We start from the raw sequence: 22,589 nt of genomic DNA on the forward strand, positions 1-22,589 counted from the left end.
GAAGCCAGATTGTAGATTGTCAAAGAGCAAGTTAGATGAGAGGTGAGAGGAAAGTTCAGCGTGGACATACTGCTCCAGGAGTTTAGAAGCGAATGGGAGCAGCGATATTGGGCGATAGCTGGACGTGGCTGTTGGATCGAGGGTTGGCTTTTTAAGGATAGGTGTGATTGTGGCATGTTTGAAAGCAGAAGGGAAGGTACCAAAAGTTAGTGATAAGTTGAAGAGGTGGGTTAGGGATGGGATAAGAGTGGTGGTGATGCTGGGGAGGAAGTGGGATGGGATAGGGTCAAGTGCACAAGTGGTGAGGTGTGATTTGGAGAGAAGATGAGCAAGCTCCCCTTCAGTGATGTTAGATAAGGAGGTTGTGGGGTTTGGGCATTGGTCTGGTATTCAAAGGGGTTGAGGTGGTTGGGCAATAAAGAATTGCCGTGTTTGGTCTATCTTGTTTTTGAAGTGTGCGGCAAAGTCCTCGGCAGAGATTAGGGAAGTCGGAGGTGGCAGTGGTGGGCGGAGGAGGGAGTTAAAAGTATTGAACAACTGTTTGGGGTGGTGGGATAAGGAAGATACAAGGGATGTAAAGAAGGCCTGTTTAGCAGAGGTGAGAGCTGATTTGAATGCAAGTGTTGCTTGTTTGAGTGCAGTGAAGTCGTCTTGCGAATGCGTTTTCTTCCAGCGCCGTTCTGCAATTCTGGATGCTTGCCAAAGCTTTTTAGTGGTGTTATTGTGCCAGGGTTGTCTATTGGTTCGTCGCACTCTGTTATGCATGACAGGGGTGACTGAGTCAATGGCTGATGCAAGAGTAGCATTGTAAAAACTAGTGGCAGTGTCTGTGTCGTGGAGTGAAGCTATGGAGGACAGTGGTAGAGTCAGAGAGTGTGCGAGTGTCTAGATGTGCGAGGTTTCTGTGGGGGAGCGCATGCTGCTGGACGTGGTTGACAGGTGAGGAGGACAGGGATGAGAAAGTGAGTAGATGTGGTCAGATAGAGGGAGAGGGGAGGTGGTGAAGTTAGAAAGAGAGCAGAGGCGGGTGAAGACCAGAAAGATAATAATACATTTTATTTCTATAGCGCCGACATATTCCGCAGCACTTTACATTTCAGAGGGGACTTGTACATACAATAGACATTACAGCATAACAATAATCACATAGATCATAACAGATACCAAGAGGAATGAGGGCCCTGCTCGCAAGCTTACAGTCTATGAGATAAGAAAACCAAGTTAGATTATACTCACCGGGGTGGGCAGTCCGGTCCAGCTCTTCCCTTCTTCATGCGATGACGTCCTCTTCTCCTGTCCAGTAATGGCTGCGGCGCAAGCGCACTGCTCTGCCCTGTTGAGGGCAGAGCAGAGTCCTGCAGTGCGCAGGCGTCGGGAGAGGTCTGGCGCCTGCGCACTGCAAATTCTGCTCTGCCCTCAACAGGGCAGAGCAGTGCGCCGCAGCCATTACAGGACAGAAGAGGACGTCATCGCATGAAGAAGGGAGGAGCTGGACCAGACCGCGACACCCATTGGACCGGACCGTCCACCCCGGTGAGTATAATCTAACTCGTTTTTATCTTTCAGGTTACATCAGAGGCTTATCTACAGCATTACAGAATGCTGTAGATAAGCCCCCGATGTCTATGCCAGCAGCTGCAAGCCAAAAAAAAGGGTGACAGATTCCCTTTAAAGCCGTGTATAACTTTATATGAGATTAGTGGTATTTTTAGCCATCTCCCCACCTCTTGATGTCTTTCTAAGGCCCAGTCTTATTTACGTGCTTGTCTGTCCTTTCCCCATTCATGAACTTGTCTGTATGTATATTTATTTATATTTTGTATGATTTACTTAGTTTTTTTGGTAATCATGTCTGAAGGAGCGTACCAATTGGGAAATTTCCCTGGTCCCCATGTAATTTGATCCAATTGTGGATCACTTGCAATATATCTACAATGTATTCTGTTCTAATTTGTTTATAGGTTATGAACAAACTATACTAATATATGACGCACTCTAGCTGGAGATCCTACTAATTCTTTCAATAGCCCCTTGTCTTTTGGAGGAGGGTTTGGCATTGGGTGTTGTGGTGACACAGCATTTTATCTTAATCAGCCAGATGTCTATATTTAGTAAGCCAGGAGGAACAGATTTTATCTATATGTTGACTTTTAAATTTGTGTGTTTCTGGTTGGTCAAGAAAACACAGGTTTTTGTTCGTTTAAGCGTGTATTATTGACCTGTAAGTTGACATTTGATGTAACATATTGGGCTGTTATCTTTGATGAATGGTGATGTTTGCTCATATGCTGGTTACACTTTGTCCAGGCCAGCTAGTTTGTTGACTTGCAAAACAGAGGAGGAAAAACTATCCAAATAGATTATTCAAACAATACAAATTTGTCTCATAACCATCCTGCCTCTTTACCTGTGAATACTGGTTGAAGGACAGTTAACTATATAAAGAAGTTATATGCCTCTGTAACAGAAGACCAATATTCAGCCAAGATATTCAAACATTTAAAGGACCAAAGACTCTTTATAGGACAGCAGCCATCATGGCTCCATCACGAGGTACACAGATTTGTCATTCTATAGGATGCCAGCTTAGGGAACCACGGCCTCGGCTGGAATACAGCTCTGCTCCGTTGATCATCGCTGAACCATGGAGACGTTTGGGGTAGTTAAGATTTGGACCCATCATTCACGGATACATTTGTAGGGGCCGGAAATGTGACCCACCGGTCGCCTGGTTTCATGGAGATATTCGGAGAAGCCAGACTGTCACCCTCCGGTCAACTGGCCTTCTACTTCAATGGATTGTCATCTTCCTAAGCTTGTCATTACCTCCTCACTGTGTGCTTGCCAGTTTTGTGGTTCAATAAAGTATTGCCACACTGTTTTACCCTCACCCTGCGTTGTCTGAGTAGTATTACACCCACGCAGAAAGGAGAGCGGGCATTCGGTCCGATGATCCCTGGTCCATGTGGTTTCGGTTAGCAGACCAGAGCATCTGCTGACACTCCCGTGTCTCCATAGGTGTTCATAATGCTAAACAAATAGAACAATTAAAGTAAAATTTACCACGCTGTCCAATATTTCATACATTACCGAAAACACAAAGAAAGAAACATAGATCAATCAAGAGTTAAATCCAATACTGGCTACAGTCAAGATTTCCATAATCTAGTGAATATTATTTAGCATTTAAGAATCTTATACACTGACAAGGATCTAGCAGAGATTTTGAAACCTGGATGTTATTATTAGCTTCATCATTTCTCCTAGTTTATATCTCTAAAAAAAAAAAAAAAACTCACACGTGGTGACAAATACCAAAGGTTTTATTGAATATGGTACACCTAAATGTGGTTTGTGCAAGTATGTGCACAAAGCAAAAATGTTTGCACCTACTAAACAATATACTGGACAACTTGGTGCTGTCCTTAGAAATTATGGAGCCATATAAAATGCTAGCTGTAGTAACTTTTGATGTGGGATGTACTCATTTTTGCATCAGCTAATTTTTGTAAACCTAAACATTTATTAATGAAAGTTATATTGTTAACCTTACTTTCATGTTTTGATTACAAAAAAAAATATTCTAACTCAATGTTGGAAACATTTTAGAATTTGTTCTTGAGTCCAAAAAATCTTACTGATCAAAGGGGGTGTACTCATTTGTGCTGAACAATGTTTATTAATATTTATAAAACACAGAGCATAATTACAGTTTCTTTTCCGCATGCCTTCTCTCATGTTTTACATGATTTGATTTATGTATAAAACATTTCCCACATTCTGAACATGAATACGGCTTCTCTCCTGTGTGACATCTCTCATGTATAGCAAGTCGTGATCTATTAAAAAAAGATTTCCCACATTCTGAACATGAATACGGCTTCTCTCCTATGTGAATCATCTCATGTGTAGCAAGTTGCGATCTATTTAAAAAACATTTCCCACATTCTGAACATGAATACGGCTTCTCTCCTGTGTGAATTCTCTCATGTATAACAAATTTTGATTTATTTGTAAAGTATTTCCCACATTCTGAACAGCAGTATCTCTTTTTTCCTTTGTGTTTTCTTTGTGCTAACAAATCTGAGCTTGTAGTAAGTTGTTTGTCACACTGAAATCTTGTATCCACGTTGTCACCTGGAATTGTGGTAACAATGTGAGATTGCTCAGGAGAGGGTTCCTCAGGATTAGGAGGAGTATAAGAAAGTGAAGTGCTGTGAAGTCCATGAAGGGTAATGAGGGATTCTCCATTAGACTGCTTCCTGACATCATCTTTTTTTAGAGATAACCAGTTATTCTCACAAGGATTTCCTATAAGGATGAAAGATAGATTAGATGTGATTTTTTTTCTTCAACACAAAAAGGATTTAAAAATATATTTTGTGGAGCTCACAATGAAGATCCTCGTCAGTGAAAGTACCGGTAATAAGGAAGACAACTACATGCTGTAACATTAACACAATGACGGGTAAAATGAATAACACTTACACAGCAAATAGACAGTTCTTAAAGGAAACCGGTCATCAGGAATTACCCCACTAATGTACCACCAGTGCCATTTCACTCTCTCAAGCTTCCTATCATGCCCTTAGTGTAGAAAAGTGTCCTCGCAATTAAAAATGGAGCTTTAATATTTCAGTACCGTATGCAAATGAGACTGACTAATCACAAAAGTGGTGGAGCAGGGGAGCTCCAGGCACTGTAATCATGTCCTCAGTATGCCTAAGAGCATGATAGGAAATCTTAGAAGTCTGCGACAGCACTGGAGGCCAATTAACCCCTTAAGTACAAAGCCACTTGGTACATTAATGACAAACCCTCATTTTACAATTCTGACCAGTGTCACGTTATGTGGTAAAATAACTCTGGAGCTTCATCGGATCCCAGTGATTGTAAGATTATTTTTTCGTGACTAGTGTTGAGCATTCCGATACCGCAAGTATCGGGTATCGGCCGATACTTGCTGTATCGGAATTCCGATACCGACATCCGATATTTTTTCAATATCGGATGTCGGTATCGGAATCGGAAGTTCAAAGTTGATTGACAGCCTGACGTCATCATGATGCACGGTGTGTGCGCATCATGATGCGCCGTCATTTCAGACCTTCCGGGGGTCTCTGCCGGCCTGCCGGGGGGCTGTGCAGGCTCCGGTGGTCTGTGCCGACCTGCCGGGGGGCTGTACCGGCCTGCCGGTGGTCTGTGCAGGCTCCGGGGGGCTGTGCCGGCCTGCCGGTGGTCTGTGCAGGCTTCGGGGGTCTGTGCAGGCATCGTCCGATGGGACTACAAGTCCCATCGGGCGATGCCTGCTACCATGACAGTGATTGACACATTAGCCAATGATGGGACAGTAGTAGTCCCATCATCCGGCTAATGTGTTGAATGTAAAAAAAAATAAAAAAAATTACATGCTACATACATGCTACATACATACAACATGCATACTACATATATACTACATGTAACATACATACTACATATATACTACATGCAACATGCATACTACATGCATGCTACATACATGCTACATGCTACATACATGCTACATTCATACTACATATATACTACATGCATGCTACATACATACTACATACATGCTACATACTACATGCATGCTACATACATACTACATGCATGCTACATGCATGCTACATACATACTACATGCATGCTACATACATACTACATGCATGCTACATACATACTACATGCTACATACATACTACATACATACTACATATATACTACATGCATGCTACATACATACTACATATATGCTACATGCATGCTACATACATACTACATACATACTACATGCATGCTACATACATACTACATACATACTACATGCATGCTACATACATACTACATGCATGCTACATACATACTACATGCTACATACATACTAAATACATACTACATATATACTACATGCATGCTACATACATACTACATGCTACATACATACTACATATATACTACATGCATGCTACATACATACTACATATATGCTACATGCATGCTACATACATACTACATACATACTACATGCATGCTACATACATACTACATGCATGCTACATACATACTACATGCTACATACATACTACATACATACTACATATATACTACATGCATCCTACATACATACTACATGCTACATACATACTACATATATACTACATGCATGCTACATACATACTACATGCTACATACATACTACATATATACTACATACATACTACATACATACTACATGCTACATACATACTACATATATACTACATGCATGCTACATACATACTACATGCTACATACATACTACATATATACTACATGCATGCTACATACAATACATTCATACAATACATACATAGACATACAGTACATATAACATAGAGTAACATACTTACCAATACTTGTCACATTGTTCCCCGAAGCCATTGTCATGTACGGAATAAATATTAACATAACAAACCACAAAAATACTCACCCATGATCCGAAGCAGTCCACGAGTGTGTCCCACGACGATCTTGGGTAGAGAACTGCAGCATCAGCTGATGCTGCCGCTCTCTACGGGCTGCAGGAATCCAATGACGGAAGGTAGGTATCCTTCCGCACTGTATTCCTCTGCCACTTAAAAAAAAAAGTCCCTAGTCTCACTTTATGCCATTGCTGCGTGGGAAAATAGTTTTTACATTCAACACATTAGCCGGATGATGGGACTACTACTGTCCCATCATTGGCTAATGTGTCAATCACTGTCATGGTAGCAGGCATCGCCCGATGGGACTTGTAGTCCCATCGGACGATGCCTGCACAGACCCCCGAAGCCTGCACAGACCACCGGCAGGCCGGCACAGCCCCCCGGCAGGCCGGCACAGCCCCCCGGAGCCTGCACAGACCACCGGCAGGCCGGCACAGCCCCCCGGCAGGCCGGCACAGACCACCGGAGCTTGCACAGCCCCCCCGGCAGGCCGTCACAGCCCCCCGGCAGGCCAGCACAGACCACCGGAGCCTGCACAGACCCCCTGGCAGGCCGGCACAGCCCCCCGAAAGGCCCGTACAGACCCCAGAGAGGCTGTACAAGGCAAAAATAGGGTTTTTCTTATTCCGATACCGGAAGTCCCATAGACTTGAATGGGACTTCCGGTATCGGAATCGGCGATACCGATACTTTTTTTTTAAGATCGGCCGATCCATTCCGATCCGATACTTTGAAGTATCGGACGGTATCGCTCAACTCTATTCGTGACACATTGTACTTCATATTAGTGGTAAATTCTTGTCTTTAGTATGTGTGTTTATTTATGAAAATATCAAAAATTTTGCAAAAAAAATATGAGTATTTCGCAGTTTTCAAACTTTGAATTTCTATGCCCTTAAACCAGATATTAACTATCTTTGGTGGTATAGGTAACGTTTCCCACAAGTCTGCTTTACATCAGCATCATTTTTAAAACATAAAATGTTTATGTTGTTTAACCTAAAAATGTTTAATGTTTTGTTAGGACGTTATAAGGCTTAAGATTTTCATCAACAATTTCTAATTTTTACAACAAAATTTACAAAACCAATTTTTTTTTTAAGAGACCACATCACATTTGAATTGACATTGAGAAGCCTATGTGACAGAAATATCCAAAGGGACATTATTCGATAACTGCACCCCTGAAGGTGCTAAAAACCATATTCAAGAAGTTTATTAACCCTTCAGGTGCTTCACAGGAATTAAAGCAACGTGGAAGGAAAAAATTAAAATTGTAATTCTTTTCACAAAAAGATTGCTTTAGTCCCAAATTTTGCATTTTCACAATGATAACAGGAAAAAATAGACCATACAATTTGTTGTGCACATTCTCCCGAGTACGCAGATACCCCTCTATATGTGGGGGAAAACTACTGTTTGGGATAAGGCAGGGCTCGGAAGGGAAGGAGCACCATTTGACTTTTGAAGTGCAACATCTACTGAAATAGATAGCAGACGAGATGTCGCATTTGCAGAGGACCCGATCTGCCTAAACTATGGAAACCCCCACAAATGACCACATTTTGGAAACTAGACCCCCCAAATGAATATCTAAAAGTATGGTGAGCATTTTGAAACCACAGGTGCTTCACAAAAATCTAAGACATTGGACTGTGAAAATTACATTTTGTTTCAGCAAAAATTTTTCATTTTCAAAATGCACTTGTATAAGAAAAATATGGAAACAAAGGATGGAAGGAATATTAAAAAATGTATAATCAGGAAAATTAAACATGTGCTCCCTAAATCATTAAGAGGTGTGAAGGCTCCCCCGTTATTCATCGGTGCACAGACGGAATTTCTGAATTCCTGTAGTGACGTGGACAGCGAATGAAGCTTCACTGCATCGGACACTCCAAATGATATCACACACCGGTCATCATGGTCACGCGTCCGTCATCATGGTCATGCGTCCGTCATTATATATTTTTTTTACCTTGTTTTTATTGAATAGAAACTTTTTTCCTTACACACATCAATGCAAACATTACCTGAGGCATATATGTCATAGCATCTATTCCAGAAATTGCATTGTTTAAAAGTAGAATAGAACAAAAACTGGGGAAGGACGGGGGAAGAAAGTATGTCAGAAACAGGTATATTTTTTACATATCGGACACCCAACATGGGTGTTTAACTTTAAACTCAGGACCAAACAACACCAAAGTAGACCCCCGACACCCAGAAGTGTCTCTGTGCAGTGGATCTCCTGGAGGTTTCACTATATACAGTGGGTACTGCAGAAATTCTTTGGTAACCTTGGCCAGATGTGTGCATTGCCACAATTCTGTCTCTGAGCTCCTTGGCCAGTTCCTTTGACCTCATGATTCTCATTTGGTGTGACATGCACTGTGAGCTCTTATACTGACAGGTGTGCGCCTTTACAAATCAAGTCCTATCAGTTTAATTAAACACAAGAGGATCGCAAGCAAATGGACAGCATGAGACTTAAATATGAGTGTTTGAGCAAAGGGTCTGAATACTTATGACCATGTGATATTTCAGTTTTTCTTTTTTAATAAATTTGCAAAACTTTCTACATTTGTTTTTTTGTCAGTCAAGATGGGGTGCAGAGGAACAGTTTGAATTTACCAAATGGCTGCAATGAAACAAAGAGTGAAAAATTTAAAGGGGTCTGAATACTTTCCGTACCCACTGTAGGCGTCTCTCCTAATAGTAGCTGCTCTTGATACCAGACTGTTGGTCGAAAACAAGTTTTGATGTCATCCAGGATGTGTTGTGGAAGCAGGGAGATGAAACTTTCCCAAGTTTCAAAAAAGGACTGCACCCTTTCCTCTTTATGCAAGGAGGCCCCAACCCAATCCATTTGAAGCAGAAATGACAATTTTTCTAAAAAGTTCTTGAAAGTAGGGGCATGATCATGGATCCTTGTCTGTAGAATGGCCTTAGTATCTGCTGCCGCCACCAAATGTAGTAGTTTGCTGACTTCTGGAGAGCAGGTGTATTTATCTGGTTTTAAATATCCAAAAATGGCCCACAGAGGTTTGTCAGGAGCAAGGTTTGTCAGGTGTGTGATGGTGAATTGTCCTACTCTGACCCAAAATGGTCTGATGACCGTGCATGCCCACAGGCATTGGAACAAGTTGGCCTCTGGGGAGCGGCATTTGAAACATTTGGAGGTTGTGTACAGCCCCATTCTATGACCTTTAGACCTTTTCACGGAGTTAGGTACAATCTATGACAGATTTTCAGTCTCATTTGTAGGAAACGAGCTGAAGGGAAGAATTTGTAGGCTTGATCTATGGCTTTCAGAATGGTGTTGCAGGACAAGCTGGGGTCCTCGATCTGCCATTTTGTTAGCGGAAATTGGGATTGTTCATAATCCAGCGCTACATGGATGAATTTGTAATTGGTGGCTATTTGGCCAGACGCAGAAATATATTTAGTGAACCATCTAAGCAGGTATGGTCTACACTCGTGTTCAGGAAAATGTGCTAGTACTTTTGTTACATAAGTTTTACTTTGTAAGTATTGGAAAGAAGGGAATATGGCAGTCGGGTATTTTCATTGCAACTACTCTATTGAGTATTTTCGACATTCCTCGAGGTGGATTAAGTGCTTAATAGATGATATACCCTGAGAGTGCCATTGATACAAGACGGGATGAGAACGTCCACTTTGAAAATGAGGGTTACCAACGAGTGGAAGGAGGAGAAACACCCAGGGGAAGAGCCGGAACTGTCAGGGTATTTTCTGCCATGGTTTCCATGTAGACATCAGGAGTGGGTTAACTCTTACTTCAGCAGGCAGTTCAGCATAAAGGAGGTGTAAGAGGGCAGGGGGAGCCAGCCCTGAGGTGAGACAGCACTCCAAGTTGTATTGGGCACAACAGGACATACCTCTCAGCCAGTCCACCACCACCCGGAATAGGGATGCTAGGTTATAGTGTCTAATATCAGGGAAGTTTATCCCCCATTTCCCTTCAGCTGCTGGAGTACTGTAATTTAAAGGCTATATGGGGCCATTTCCCTACCAGATAAATGATCGGTTTCTCTTCTTTAGGAGCTATATAGATTGGGAGAGTATAGAAGAGTTACAGAAGACAAGGAAATTCTGTCATTTTAATTAAATTGGCTCTGCCTAGGTATGACAAGCTAAAATCATTCCATTTGGCTAAGGTGGGTTCTAAATTTTTCACCCCCAATTTTTTATTTTCCCCAAGGGTAACATGAGAAATTGGACCCTAAAAGTTGTTGTGCAATTTGTCCTGAGTAGGCTGATACCCCATATGTGGGGGTAGAACACTGTTTGGGCGCATGGCAGAGCTTGGAAGGGAAGGAGCACCATTTGACTTTTTCAGCGCAGAATTGGCTGGAATTGAGATCAGACGCCATGTCGTGTTTGAAGAGCCCCTGATGTGCCCAAACAGTGGAAACCCCCAATTCTAACTCCAACCCTAACCCCAACACACCCCTAACCCTAATCCCAACCCTAACCATAAACCTAACCCCTAACCCTAACTTTAGCCCAGACACTAACCCTAATGGGAAAATGGAAATAAATACTTTTTTTTTATTTTATTATTTTTCCCTAACTAAGGGGGTGATATCGGGGGGTTTGATTTACTATTTATGGCGGTTTTTGTGTTTGGCGGCTGTCGCACGCTAAAAGATGCTTTTTATTGTAAAAAATAGTTTTTGCATCATTTTGAGAGCTATAATTTTTCCGTATTTTGACCCACCGAGTCATGTGAGGTCTTATTTTTTTGCTGGACGAGCTGACGTTTTTATTGGTACCATTTTCGGGTACATGACATTTTTTGATTGATTTCTATTCCGATTTTTGGGAGACAGAATGAGCAAAAACCAGCAATTTATGAATTTCTTTTTTGGAGGGTGTTTACACTGTTCCACATGTAGTAAAATCGATAAAGCGGTTTTATTCTTCGGATCAGTACGATTACAGAGATACCTCATATTTTTTATGTTTTGGAACTTTTTTATATAATAAAAATTATTTAATAGAAAAAAAATATTTTTGCATCGCTTTATTCTGCGAGCTATAACTTTTTTTAAAATTTTTTCACTGATGACGCTGTATGGCGGTTTGTTTTTTGCGGGACAAGATGACGTTTTCAGCGGTACCATGGCTATTTATATCCGTCTTTTTGATCGCGTGTTATTCCACTTTTGGACGGCGGTATGATAAAGCATTGTTTTTTTTTCCTTTTTTTATGGTGTTCACTAAAGGGGTTAACTAGTGGGACAGTTTTACAGGCCAGGTCAATACGGACACGGAGATACCAAATGTGTGTACTTTTATTGTTTAGATTATTTTTAATTAAAATATTGATTTAATGATAGAATAAGTATTTAAAAAAAAAAATATTTTTAAAATTTTTCTTTTTATTTCATTCTTACTTTTACACTTTGTCCCACTATGTGACACTCATTTTGTGCAGGCTGATCACTTCTACAGCATGCAGATGAAGCAGCATCTACATGCTATAGAGGCTTGCAGTGCTGCAATCCATGTACAGTACTGACCTGGAGACTTCCTGGCATGCACTGCGAATGACAGGAAGCCTCTCAGCTCTAGTAACCCGAATGTGGTCATGACATCGGGTTACCATGGGAGCGATAGGAACCCCGCTGTCAGCCCCTTTGCCGGGACCGTAACGCTGCGATCATGTTTGATTGCAGTGTTCAAGGGGTTAAAGTGCTGAGAGCTGTCCGTGACCACTCCTGGCACTTAGTGCCAAGTGTCATCTGTGAGAATCAGCTGACACCCGGCTGCGATCAGCCGCACACTGGTATTTGCATTTGTATGAAGGCATTGGATATACTGTAGGAACCTCGGGCCGAAATTTCCCCTGCCCAGGACTTCATATAGGAAAGGCCATGCCACTTTATCAAAGGCCTTTTCGGCATCCAAACTCATCAGCATTGCAGTTGGTCTTGATGCGTCTTGAGCCAGGACCATGGCCGGACCGCCATGCATATCTTTGCCACACTGCTCCGTCCCTGGGTAAAGCCTGCCTGAGCCTCACATAGAAGGCCAGGCAGCAAAGTTTGTAGACGATTTGCCAGGATCTTCACCAGGAGCTTATAATCACGGTTGGGAAGCGAGATTGGGCGGTAAGATTGTGGCAATAATGGGTCTCTATTAGATTGAGGGATAGCTATTGTGAGTCTGTAAATTGGTTGATAGAAGCTCCATGATGAAAAGCCTCATTAAAAAGGTTAGTCAAAATGGACACTAAAGGCCCCATCACACACAGCGATCTCGCTAGCGAGATCGCAGTGTGTGACGGGGATCAGCGACCGGCGCCCCCGCCGGGTATCGCTGATCGTGCTCGATCGGCCTGGGCCATTTTTTGATTGCTGGTCTCCCGCTGGGCAGCACGCATCGCTGTGTGTGGCAGCGAGAGACCAGCGATCAGCGATGCTGGATGCTGGTTTCTAATGTAAACATCGGGTATCTAAGAGCCGCGGCTCCTGGATACCCGATGTTTACATTAGAAACCAGCTTGCTCACTGGTCCTGATCACTGGAGGGGCTGTCTATGTGACAGCTCACCAGCGATCAGAGCCTAACGATGTCCCAGCGATCCCATCCATGTCGGATCGTTGGTGGGATCGCTGGGACATCGTTATGTGTAACGGGGCCTTAACATCACTTGCTGTTCATTGGTCAGAGATGGTGGAAAGGTTCAAAAAGGAGTTAATTGTGGGGAGATTGGCAGGGGAGGCTGTTAAAGTTAGGGATAATGAAATGGGAGCATGATCTGAGCTCAGTATTGGGTGGATGCAAGAATCGTGATGTTGGGTAAATAGTTATGTGGAGATGAGGAAATAGTCAATACGGGAGAAGGACTGATGGGTAAGGGAGCGACATGTGTATTCTCTAGCTGCAGAGTCCGTCACTCTCCACGGGTCACAGAGTGAGAGCTGTTCCATAAAGTGCAACATAGTAACAGTTAGTAAGGCCGAAAAAAGACATTAGTCCATCCAGTTCAGCCTATAAAATTCTGTCAGAATAAATCCCCAGATCTACGTCCTTCTAAAGATCCTAACAATAACTGTAAGATACAATATTGTTACGCTCCAGGAAGACATCCAGGCCTCTCTTGAACCCTTCGACTGAGTTCGCCATCACCACCTCCTCAGGCAGGGAATTCCAGATTCTCACTGCCCTAACAGTAAAGAATCCTCTTCTATGTTGGTGACCGTCACCTTTCTTGGTATAAACAGATCCTCGGAGAGATATTTGTATTGTCCCCTTATATACTTATACTGTATATGGTTATTAGATCGCCCCTCAGTCGTCTTTTTTCTAGACTAAATAATCCTAATTTTGCTAATCTCTCTGGGTATTGTAGTTCCTCCATCCCCTTTATTAATTTTGCTGCCCTCCTTTGTACCCGCTCTAGTTCCATTATATCCTTCCTGAGCACCGGTGTCCAAAACTGTACACAGCACTCCATGTGCGGTCTAACCAGAGATTTGTACAGAGGCAGTATAATGCTCTCATCATGTGTATCCAGACCTCTTTTAATGCACCCCATGATCCTGTTTGCCTTGGCAGCCGCTGCCTGGCACTGGCTGCTCCAGGTAAGTTTATCATTAACTAGGATCCCCAAGTCCTTCTCCATGTCAGATTTACCCAGTGGTTTACCGCTCAGTGTGTAATGGTGATATTGATTCCTTCTTCCCATGTGTATAACCTTACATTTATCATTGTTATATCTCATCTGCCACCTTTCAGCCCAAGTTCCCAACTTATCCAGAACCATCTGTAGCAGAATACTATCTTCTCTTGTATTGACTGCTTTACATAGTTTTGTATCATCTGCAAATATCGATATTTTACTATGTAAACCTTCTACCAGATCGTTAATAAATATGTTGAAGACAATAGGTCCCAACACCGACCCCTGCGGTCCCCACTGGTCACAGCGACCCAGTTAGAGAATATCCCATTTATAACCATCCTCTGCTTTCTATCACTAAGCCAGTTACTTACCCATTTACACACATTTTCCCCCAGACCCAGCATTCTCATTGTGTGTACCAACCTCTTGTGTGGCACGGTATCAAACGCTTTGGAAAAATCAAGATATACCACGTCCAATGACTCACCTTGGTCCAGTCTATAGCTTACCTCTTCATAAAAACTGATTAGATTGGTGTGACAGGAGCGATTCCTCATAAACCCATGCTGATATGGCGCTAAACAGTTATTCTCACTGAGATCATCCAGAATAACATCCCTCAGAAACCCTTCACATCTCTCAACAATAGAGGTTAGACTTACTGGCCTATAATTTCCAGGTTCACTTTTAGAGCCCTCTTAGAATATTGGTACCACATTTGCTATGCGCCAGTCCTGTGAAACAGACCCCGTCGCTATAGAGTCTCTAAATCTAAGAAATAATGGTTTGTCTATTACATTACTTAGTTCTCTTAGTACTCGTGGGTGTATGCCATCCGGACCCGGAGATTTATCTATTTTAGTCTTATTTAGCCGGTTTTGCACCTCTTCTTGGGTTACATTGGTGACCCTTAATATAGGGTTTTCTTTGTCTCTCGGCATTTCACCTAGCATTTCATTTTCCACCATGAATACCGTGGAGAAGAAGGTGTTTAATATATTCGCTTTTTCCTCATCATCTACAATCATTCTTTCTTCACAATTTTTTAATGGGCCTACACTTTCACTTTTGATTCTTTTACTATTGATATAGTTGAAGAACAGCTTGGGATTAGTTTTACTCTTCTTAGCAATGTGCTTCTCTGTTTCCTTTTTGGCAGCTTTAATTATTTTTTTAGATAAAGAATTTTTCTCCTTACAGTTTTTTAGAGCGTCAACGGTGCCATCCTGCTTTAGTAGTGTAAATGCTTTCTTTTTACTGTTACTTGCCCCTCTTAGGCTGGTTTCACACTTGCGTTTTTTTTCGCGGGATTTTAGCGCTAAAAAACGCATGCGTTTTTTTTCCTATACTTTGCATGGGTTGCGCTTATGTGCGCATACACACGCGTTTGTATGCGTTTTTGCGCGCATGCGTTTTTTTGCGGTATGCGCTCGGGCGCACAAAATGCATCCTGTTGCATTTTTTGGGCGTCCGACTTGCCTCAAAAAAACGCATGCGCGCGCTGTGACGAACAGCCCACGGCCGTTCGTCCAAATACGGGCGATACTAACGGGGGTCCCGCTGCCAACAAAACGCGACGGACAGCGGACCCTGTGTCACCACTATGTCACAATCCCACCACTGACACCGGTGTATCAGCGGACGGAGGGGCGTGACACAATGCCGGCACACGGCTATCACAGGCGCAGTGGGGCTTATCTTAGTTATCCCAACACTGGCACCATGTGACCAAAAATATCCAGCAAGCTAATCTCGCTCTACAATTTGCCGCAGGGGGAGTTTAATTTGGATGCCCCACCACTGCTATCAATCTTCCAAGTACTGCGGGGATTTATGTATATCCCACTTTCTCAGTTCCACTTTGGAACTTGCAGCTCTCCGGCGCCCCCCTTACCCTCAGGTCAGTCAGGGAACTGCACCTAGGATAATTGGTCGCCGGACGGGCTGCCTGTTGTGAACCGGCAATTAGGCTTCTGCAGTAAGGGAATTATGAGCTGTGGCCGCAGCCCCTCATTCAGCTATATAAGACCCTTCTAGACTGCCAGCAAGCCGCAATAGCCGTGCACAACGTGCTGCCACCAGTCACGGTTACTTAATTCACAGTGTTAAATTAAGAGGGTCCGTGGCAAACCCCTTGAATTAGTAGCGATTATCTATCAAAGGCGTATAGTTCGAGTCTTAGAGCATAGAGACAGATCTAAATAATTATTTCATTTATTTTCCGAAAGAGGACAGTGATTACAGATAAAAGTTGCTATAAAATTGAGACATAAAATATGTACAGTACAGGTATAAAATAAAAGTGGAGAAAACAAAGAGAGTACACTCACAGTTCCATATTGTTCCTTAGGCAGACCATGCGGCTAAGGTGGGTGGAGGCGGAGCTGCACTTCTCCGCTCATCTGGGGATCTTTCTAGCACGACGACTTGAGCTGTTCTGCTCTGGTTTTGTCCAGGAAATGCTTTATAGACTTGCTATGTGACATCACGGAGAGATGCATGCTGGGTTAATCCCACCTCTCTCCTTTGGATGTAGAATTACACTAGAAAACTTATACTAATCATAACTCCGTGGGGGCAGCCCGCACAGACACATATAGGGCATCATTGGTTGTGATTTGTTGAGTACAATAATTCAAGACCAAATATGCAGTAGTTCTGATACACCGTTTAGCTGGAACACATATCTCAGGTTCTGAAAGGATTAGGCTTCGCAAGAACCACGGCAGCGACGCTGTGACCGCCCGGATTACAAAAATGTGATTTTCCTATCTCTAGGGTATTTGGTTCTTATGGTATAGTCTCTCATAGTTTTATTCGTTTCAAACAAAGAAGTTTTTCCCGCTCTGAAGAGGAGAGAAGGAAACAAATGGTTGTAACAGCAGGGGGGTCTCCTATTACTAGTGCGAACACAGGCTGTAGAGGAGGGGGGGTGGCACTGCTCTGTGTGTGTGTGAAGGGAGGAGGGATGAAGCTGCAGAGCTAGCAGCCTGGATTGTCATATCTGCCGGATATTTCTGGAAAGTTACAACAGAAAACATCATATTTTGTGGACAAAACCCCATACCTCACAGACATTGTACATCACACGCGCAATGCGTTTTTTTACAGCAAGACACCCATTATAAGTCTATGGGTGCGCATATGTGCGCATTGGCATGCTTATGTATGCGTTTTTTTGCACATGCGTTTTTTTTGTTAACCATGGAATTTAGGGGTTTGGGTTAGAGTTAGGGTTAGTTAAGGGGGTTTAGGGTCAGGGTTAGGGTCAGGGTTAGTTAGGGTTTAGGGTTTGGGTTAGGGTTAAGTATGGTTTGGTTAAGGGTTAGGGTCAGGGTTAGGGTTAGGGTCAGGGTTAGGGTCAGGGTTAGGGTCAGGGTTATGGTTAGGGTTAGTAAAGTCATGGTTTGGGTTAGTGTGAGGGGCCACCTAATGTTTGGAAAAAACGCAAACGCGGTAAAAACGCACTAAAAACGCATACAAACGCATAAAAACGCTGCGTTTTTTTCATGCATGCTCATAAAAATGCTTGAAAAAAACGCAGCAGTTGTATGCTTTTGTATGCGTTTTTTCAATGCGTTTTTTTGCGGGAAAAACGCGCTGCAAAAAAAAGCAAGTGTGAAATTAGCCTTACTTCTTTGTTTAGCCACATTGGGTTTTTCCTATTTCTTGTCCTTTTATTCCCACAAGATATAAACCGCTTACAGTGCCTATTAAGAATGTTCTCAAACATTTCCCATTTATTTTCTGTATTCTTATTTCTGAGGACATTGTCCCAGTCAACCAGTTTAAAGGATGGAATCTCCAGCGCTGGACTTCAGTTAAAAATACATCATTTATTGTAAATTCTTAAAATCGAACAGAAAAAAGTATGGATAAGGACATACAGGCAGATGGGGTCTCTGGTGGTCTCCAACCAACGCGTTTCGACCTAGAGGGTCTTACTCATGGTTTGAGTCAACCAGTTTAAGGGCATCTCTCAGCTGGTCAGACTTTGCCTTCCTAAAGTTCAGTGTTTTTGTGACTCCCTGACAAGTCCCCCTAGCGAAAGACAAGTGACACTATGCAATATTGTGGTCGCTATTTCCTAGATGCCGACCACCTGCAGATCTGTTATTCTGTCAGGTCTGTTAGATAGTATTAGGTGTAAAGTGCTGCTCCTCTGGTTGGATTCTGCACCAATTGTGAGAGAGAATTTTTCTTGGCTATTAGCAGAAACCTGTCGCCTTTATGGGTTTTGCAGGTCTCTGTTTCCCAGTTAATATCCGGGTAGTTAAAGTCCCCCATAACAAGGACCTCATTATGGGTTGCAGCTTCATCTATCTGCCTTAGTGGTAAACTTTCCATGATTTCTCTTATATTTGGGGGTTTGTAACAGACCCCAAAGAGAATTTTGTTACTATTTTTCCCTCCATGTATAATCGACCCATATGGACTCGACATCCTCATTCCCTTCGCTAATATCTTCCCTTAAAGTGGACTTTAGACATGACTTTACATAAAGACAAACCCCTCCTCTACTCCAATTTTTACGATCCTTTCTAAACAGACTGTAACCCTGTAAGGTAACTGCCCAGTCACAGCTTTCATCTCACCATTTCTCGGTTATTCCCACTATGTCATAGTTATTTATAGATATTTCTGCTTCTAGTTCTTCCATCTTGTTTGTCAGGCTTCTGGCATTTGCGAGTATGCAGGTTAGAGAATTTTGCTTTGTTCCAATCTCCTCCCTGTTGATTGTTTTAGAAATTTTCTTACCTCCCTTCTGAGTATGTTGTCTTGGATCTTCTTTGCCACACCTCATATCATTCATCAGTATAATATCTGGTTTCATGTTGGTGTCTAACGTTTTTCTTCCCGTCTCGTCTTCTTCTAGTTTAACGCTCTCCTGATGAGTGTAGCGAGTCTTCTGGCGAATGTGTGTTTCCCAGGTTTGTTGAGGTGTAGTCCGTCTCTGGCGAGGAGTCCGTCGTACAGGTAATTCACACCGTGGTCCAGGAATCCGAATCCTTGTTGTCTGCACCATCGTCTTAGCCAGTTGTTCGCATCAAGGATCCTGTTCCATCTCCTGGTGCCATGCCCGTCTACTGGAAGGATAGAAAAAAAACTACCTGTGCATCCAGTTCCTTTACTTTCTTCCCCAACTCTTCAAAGTCCTTGCAGATTGTCAGTAGGTCCTTCCTTGCCATGTCATTGGTGCCAACATGTATCAGAAGAAATGGGTGGACGTCCTTGGAACTGATGAGCTTTGGTATCCTATCGGTCCCATCCTTGATCTTCACACCTGGGAGGCAGCATACTTCTCTTGCGGTTATATCCGGTCTGCAGATGGCTGCTTCTGTGCCTCTCAGAAGTGAGTCTCCCACCACTACCACTCTTCTTCGCTTCTTGGCTGTACTTTTTGTTGGTATTTTTGGGTGTTGCTGTGTACCCTTTTCTTCTTTGCTTGCTGGTTGTGCCTCATCCTTAGGTGTACCATCGTCATCCTCCGCAAGGCCTTGGTATCAGTTTGTCAGTTGTGTGGTTGGTGATGTCTCTATGGTCTTCTTGCTTCTTTTGGTCACATGCTTCCACTCGTCTGCTTTTGGAGGTTCTCTGACACTTTCTTCACCTTCTGTGACCAGTAGAGATGCTTCTGTTCTGTCTAGGAAATCTTCATTTTCTTTGATGAGATTCAAAGTTGCAATTCTTTTTTCCAGATCCCGCACCTTTTCTTCTAAAAGGGCCACTAATCTACACTTCTGCCAGGTGAAGTTGGATTCTTCTTCTGGTCGATCTGTGAACATGTAGCACATGTTGCAGCTCACCATGTAGGTCACATCTGCCATGTTGCTCCTAGATCCTGCTGACTTGCTGCGTGTCTTCCTTCTTGTGTAATCTACTCAATCAGGCAAGCTTTCTTGCAATAATGTCCTAGAGGCAACGGCGTGCGGTTCGACGATGCTTTCCAAGCAGCTGGTCCCGGCTGTATCCAACGATCCTCTTGCTTAGGGAGACACCTCGCTTTCCCCAGAAGGCACCTGGAATATGCAAATTATCTTCCTCAAGCTTCAATCCCTGGTTCAGCGATGCTTTTCCAAGCAGCTGGTCCCGGCTGTATCCAACGATCCTCTTGCTTAGAGAGACTCCTCGCTTTTCCCAGAAGGCACCTGGAATATGCTAATTATCTTCCTCAAGCTTCAATCCCTGGTTCGGCGATGCTTTCCAAGCAGCTGGTCCTGGCTGTATCCAACTATCCTCTTGCTTAGGGAGACTCTTCGCTTTTCCCAGAAGGCACCTGGAATATGCAAATTATCTTCCTCAAGCTTCAATCCCTGGTTCGTAGTGTAGGAGAGAAGCGGTGGCTGCTGAGGTCTGTGGGGAGAGTGAGGAACGGTCTAAGGCGGGACATTGTACTAGGTTAAAATCTCCTCCTACTATTAGATGGTTAGGCCCAAGTCCTAAAAGAATCTGGAGAATTGATGCGGAACAGTATTGTTGGTCATGATTGGGATCATAGAGATTGACCAAAAAATATATTTTACCGGCTATTTCTACCTTCAGAATCAGATCTCTACCCTGGCTGTCTCTAATAGAGTCTTGGATGGAACATGGCAGGCCCTTTTTTTTTTATAAGGATAGCTATTCCGCATGATGATTAAGTATGTGAGGCAGCATAACAATCGCCTATCCAAGGTGCTGATAATTTATTTGAGGGAGTGTTAAGGCCTGCCATGTTCCATGACAAAAAACTCAAGTGTGGTGAGGTGTAGGTGGTGTTGGAGTCTGGCGCCTGAGGCATAGTCATCCTGGGTCCCAGGGCAAGGTCTGCACAGTGTACAGCAACAAGGTGTGTTCATTCCTTTCGGTCACAGCGAGCCGCAGGCACGATGCCGTCAAGGGTGGGTCCCATGTATATTAGTACCTGATCTGAGAAGGGAGGAAGCACAGGAGTGTAAAGGCAATAGAGAATAACAAAGAAAACAACATAGATAACTTTACGGATTGGTGATAGAAGCTCGCCGGGAGTGTACCAGGAGAGCCATGCCATCACCAAAGAGAACATTCCACAGCGGAAACAACAGTCCTCCTAGAATAAGGTAACATGTATAACGAGTTTTGTAGATCATCCCACTGCGATATTTCCAGCACGACGGAACCTTCTGTTCGCCACCTCTGCATCTTCGTAAATAGTTACAAGATTTCCTTGGACTTTGTTTAGCTGGGTAGAGGGATAACTATTGTGAGTCTGTAAATTGGTCGATAGAAGCTCCATGAAGAAAAGCGTCATTAAAAAGGTTAGTCAAAATGGACACTAAAGGTCCCGTCAAACACAGCGATCTCAGTAAACGATAGATAGGTACAAATGTCTTGCGTTTCTGAGCTACAGTCACAGAGAAGTCCTGGAATATTAGAATCTTAGAATTGTGGATAATCAGTTCTCATTGCTGACGATATGCTCTTAAGACCCTTTCTTTCACGGCCCAATTAAGGTATTTTGCTAAAACCGGACAAGGCCTGATATTTCCGCCCTTTTGGGGTTGGCCTTGGGGGGCCTATTCTGTGTGCTCTTTCTATCATCATTGGATTTTTACTAGAGATAAGTGAATATTTCAATGTTCGGTTCGGATTACATTCGACGAATTTGCAATATTCTCTGATTAATTAATCGAATATTTGCCGAACATATCCGAATGCCGTTAACGTCAACGGGAGGCAAAAACAAACGAATGCACAACACCTTATAATGGCCCCAAATGCTGCCAAAACTTATCAAATGAGGGACAGACACCAGGAAAGTGGCCTCAATTCACCCACAGTACTAATTTTAGCATGGAACTGCAGAAATCAGCCAGGCATGAGGTATCGGGGTCTGGGACAGCATTTACAGCTTTCAACTGAACGTCACAGTAAGACGAGGTGGGTGAGGAAACCGTGTAGGACCCCTTTGCTGGGAGCCCTGATACCACATGCAACACCTCTACCTGCTTTCATGCTGAGCTACACTAAGGTCGCACAAATATCAGTTTTCTACACTATAATTGTCAGAAAAATTTAAGGATAGTAACAAGGGTAGTTGAGTCCAAGGAAGTGGAGGCCGGACGGTTTCGGATTCCTACTGCTATAGGCAACACACATGAAGGAGCCCCAACCAGGAGTGTTCACATTTCCAAAAATTATTGGCAGACACCACAAAAGCGGCATCAATTTCACCACAGTAGAAATAGTATAATAGGGACCGACAGGTCTTCCACTACACCCAATACAGATGGACACCCAACCAGGAGGGTTCACATTTTAAAAACTGAGTGTCTGACACCATCAAAGTGGAATAACTGTCACGAGAATAGAAATAGTATAATTGGGACAGAGTCGTCTTCCACTACGGCTAACCCAGCAGATGAAGACCAACCACGACTGTTCAAATTTCCACAAATTTGTGTTCACATCAGCAGCAGCAGCCACA

The 22,589-nt window shown here is 43.1% G+C and overlaps 1 protein-coding gene across 1 annotated transcript in view; it reads right to left on the reverse strand.

Moving 5' to 3' along the window:
* Positions 1–3,691: 3,691 nt before the first annotated feature.
* Positions 3,692–22,589, reverse strand: part of LOC141073052 (uncharacterized) — a 71,976-nt gene continuing 53,078 nt past the window's right edge. The window contains exon 12 of the mRNA XM_073560371.1: positions 3,692–4,046. Coding sequence (XP_073416472.1) covers positions 3,707–4,046 — 340 coding nt within the window. The 3' untranslated portion in view covers positions 3,692–3,706. The remainder of the gene's footprint in view (positions 4,047–22,589) is intronic.

Source organism: Dendrobates tinctorius, unplaced genomic scaffold, assembly GCF_039654945.1.
Source record: "Dendrobates tinctorius isolate UK_male_01 unplaced genomic scaffold, ASM3965494v1 ptg000296l, whole genome shotgun sequence".
NCBI lineage: Eukaryota > Metazoa > Chordata > Amphibia > Anura > Dendrobatidae > Dendrobates > Dendrobates tinctorius.